At 35.5% G+C, this 3,571-nt stretch overlaps 1 protein-coding gene across 1 annotated transcript; it reads right to left on the bottom strand.

Annotated features, from left to right (window-relative positions):
• Window positions 1–2,154: 2,154 nt before the first annotated feature.
• Window positions 2,155–3,571, bottom strand: LOC120151756 (alpha carbonic anhydrase 4-like). The gene is made up of 7 exons (XM_039164119.1): window positions 3,494–3,571; window positions 3,197–3,405; window positions 2,999–3,105; window positions 2,810–2,915; window positions 2,543–2,701; window positions 2,414–2,467; window positions 2,155–2,323 (listed from the first exon to the last, which is right to left on the bottom strand). The coding sequence occupies exons 1-7, from the start codon at window positions 3,567–3,569 to the stop codon at window positions 2,243–2,245; spliced, it is 792 nt and encodes a 263-aa protein (XP_039020050.1). The 5' UTR covers window positions 3,570–3,571; the 3' UTR covers window positions 2,155–2,242.

Below are 3,571 nucleotides of genomic sequence, written 5' to 3'. Positions count from 1 at the left end.
TTTAACTTAATTAGTGTCGAAATTAAATTTCAACTTTTTCGTTGTTGGATAATGGCATAGGATATTAAATTTGAGAAATATAGAACCAAAAACGACATTTGTCAAATCGGTTAATTTTAGTGGCGTTTGTAAAAACACGCTACTACAGGGAATGCATGTATGCACATTTGCGGAATTTGTCAAGAAAAATGCCACTATATACATAGATAATAGCAGTGGTTTTAGTAAAAAAATGCCACTAGATATCAAAACATATAACAACGCTTTGAAGAACAAAAGCCGCTATAGACAAGGTAATTCGCCTCATTAGACAACAAATGCCGCTATATATCACTGCAATTTGTGGCGTTTTGGAAACCAAATACCGCTAAATGTCTTGACCCCTTGCGGTATTTCTTTTGTTCACAAAAGCCACTAATTTTTGAGACGTTTGATTTAACGTCACTTCTTTTGGCGCTTTTATTAGCGCCTAGAGTGTGTTTAACGTCGCTTAAAAATGTTGTTATATGGCTTAAAAAATACCGTTAAAAAACTATTTTGCTCTAATAATAATAATAATAAATTTCTTTTAAATTTTTTAAAAAGTAAAAACACATAACACTTATTATTATCATAAGATGGCCAACTCGGATTATGATGTTATTCAATTATAAATGAAATTTTAGATTTCATAAATAATATTATTTCACTATCCGTAATCACAGATATTACAAAATCAGAAAGTCTCGTCTATATCATCACGTTGTTTCAAATTTAACAATTCAATAACCAAATTAAGACGTAAATTAAAATATTTTAATATTTAGCACTAAAATCAATAAACAACTTAAAATTAAGTGACTATTAAAATAATTTACCCTAAATTAAACAAATTTTGAGACAAACTGAATCAAAAAAATTAAGAGCAAGAAGAACGGAGAGCTCAAAAGGTTAAGTATGATACATTCCGGTAGTTAGGCAGTTTGGCTAGTTAGAACAGGTTGTTATGTTAGTGGTAGCTGCTATATGTTCATGAGACTTTGTATTATTGATTATCAAGAAGTAAACTGAGTATCTTCTATATTCTTCATCTCGTTTTCCTGTTGTTATATGGTATCAGTAGTTTCTTCTTTTCACGCTTCATCATGCCTGATTCACTGAGTGATAGTTTCGACAATGGCAGCAATCCGTATTACCTGTATCAGTCGGATAATCCCAGTGTGATTCTAGTTTCCCAACCATTATCAAATGACAATTTTCATAGCTATAAAAGATCCATGATCCTCGCTCTCTATGCCAAGAACAAACTGGGGTTTGTTGATGGTTTAATCCGAGCTTCAGACTCTTCTTCTCCAGTAAGATTCAATGCGTGAACGCGAGCTAATAACCTTGTGAATTCATGGATATTGAATTCAATTCCAAAGGATATCGCTGCAGGCTTGCTTTTTCGTACTACGGCTGCAGAGATTTGGAAGGATCTTATTGATCGCTTTCAGCAGTTTAATGGTCTAAGGTTATTCCAACTAAAGAAAAGATTAAGTGATTTGGTTCAAGATCAAATGACGATTAGTGTCAGCAGTTGATTGCTATGCTCACTTCTCAGTTGCACACGGCATCTTCTTCTGATATTTCTTCCACTTCGATCAACACAACCATGCAGGGTGAGATCTTGTGTCACATTAATAACCTTTCATTTGAGAAGTCAGATTGCTGGATCTTTGACTCGGGTGCTTCTAAACATGTTTGCTTTTCAAAATCCCTCTTCGATACCTTGACTCTCGTTTCAGGTGCTTTACTTATTTTGCCAGATAAATCTGTTATTCCTGTTAAGTGGACTAGGACTCATATTTTCTCATGATTTTGTTCTACATGCATGATGAGTTATTTGTGCCAGATTTTCGGTTAATCTTTTGTCTATTAGTGCTTTAATCGGTCGATCTGACATTAGTGTGCTGTTTTACAAATCGGGCTGCATTCTCCAGGATCTATGTCGAGTGATTGGGAAGGGTGAATTGCTCCAGGGCCTTTATCTACAGCAATTACCTGCTTGCAAACCTAGTTTTTCATGTAATAAGATTTCATGTGAAGTTTTAGATTCATGGCATTGTAAACTAAAGCAGATAAAAATTGATAGTTGGGGAAATTTTAGCTTTTACATATAAAAAGTGGGACAACAATTATTTGGTACAATAATTTATTTTAAGCATAAAATCTACACCCTTATGCCATCGAGTTTCAAGTGTTAGACATGGTCCATATGTTTTCAAGTGAAGCTCCTCCTTGGATAGAGTAACACAGTTCTATCATTCAGAGGTTGAGTTGGCCTTGAATTGTTCCTGTTTTGCTGTAGAAAAAATTAACAAAAATGTTACTGAATTTTCAGAAAAGTTTAATATTAATCCCCACGATTATCAATAAATTTGGAAACACTCACAGGAGGAAGTACTCTCCTTAATGCTTCAACTTCAAACCTGGTGACCGTCTTGACCTTAATTAGGGTAATACCAAAATATTCAAGTTAGTAACACCTACATACAAGTTCGAGTCGAGCTTGGAAAATTACCTCCTTGAAAACTGTCCAAGTTACATTCTCGGTACACGGAGGAGTTGTAAGTGAACCGTTGTATCGATAATAATCCGAGTTCGGAAATCCAACGGTTTCCGGATTAATAAACCCTAGAGGTATGTCTTCCCTTCCAAGAAATAATATGGCGGGCAAAATCTGTTGGGAAAAATTATACAAAGGAAAACCTTATATATAGACACACGTATATATAATATGGTATTTAGAATATAAAATTGGAGAAATTGAACCAAAACTTTTGCATACGCTAGCAATGAAAAGATCAGGTAGAAGGCTATAACGGTAAAGGATCCCCACAACTGCAGTCTTATTTTCGTCGCTATGATGAACAACGTGAATCTCTAAGGGATACCTGTGATTCATTTTACGAAAATCATTTTCCGAAAACTGGTTTAAATAAAATAAATAAACGTTCATAGTAGACAAATTTGATACCTAGTTCCATTAAAAGTGTGCTCTGAAGGTGAATGCCAATGACAGTTAGCCGCTTTATATACCATTCCGTTAATGGTAATATTTCCGGCATCCCCTAGAAACACCACCTGATGACGATCACCACCGAAATTCGTGTTCTGTTATTCATAGGAAAATAAAACATTTTGTAACGTACAACGTATAGAGTCGATAAGTTACCGCGACGTCTTCGGTCCGGTTTCTCAAAACTGCTTCGGCTGGTCTATAGTTCCTTTGTAAATCTCGTGGCCGAGAACTGACTTGGACAGTTCCGATATCGATAGGAGATTGTTCTCGTCCGGTGCTGCACGTTTCCCATTTCGATTTGAGCATGCCCCAACGCGACGGCCCCCTCTCGGTTCCTTCGTCGTAGTTAAATTCATGATGATCTGTCACAAATAATACAAATTTTACTTCTGATTCTCTTCATTTCTAAAAGAAAGTAAGCAGTGGAGTCGAGAGATAGGGCATATATACCTGAGCAAGCCGAGAGAAAGTGAAAAGAGTATAGGAGAAAAACAACGGTAAATTCTGTATTGCTAAAGAACTTCATGG

Source organism: Hibiscus syriacus, unplaced genomic scaffold, assembly GCF_006381635.1.
Source record: "Hibiscus syriacus cultivar Baekdansim isolate YM2019G1 unplaced genomic scaffold, ASM638163v2 tig00111069_pilon, whole genome shotgun sequence".
In the NCBI taxonomy this organism is placed as follows: domain Eukaryota; kingdom Viridiplantae; phylum Streptophyta; class Magnoliopsida; order Malvales; family Malvaceae; genus Hibiscus; species Hibiscus syriacus.
The sequence above is the reverse complement of the archived record's forward strand: the minus strand, read 5'-3'. Positions and strand labels throughout refer to the sequence as shown.

Excerpts from the sequence above, each read along its gene's own strand:
- LOC120151756 (XM_039164119.1), bottom strand. The coding sequence starts at position 3,569 with ATGAAGTTCTTTAGCAATACAGAATTTACCGTTGTTTTTCTCCTATAC. Across the intron at positions 3,406-3,493 it reads CTTTCTCTCGGCTTGCTCAG|ATCATCATGAATTTAACTAC; the intron begins GTATATATGCCC and ends TATTTGTGACAG. Across the intron at positions 3,106-3,196 it reads ACCGGACCGAAGACGTCGCG|GTGGTGTTTCTAGGGGATGC; the intron begins GTAACTTATCGA and ends GATCGTCATCAG.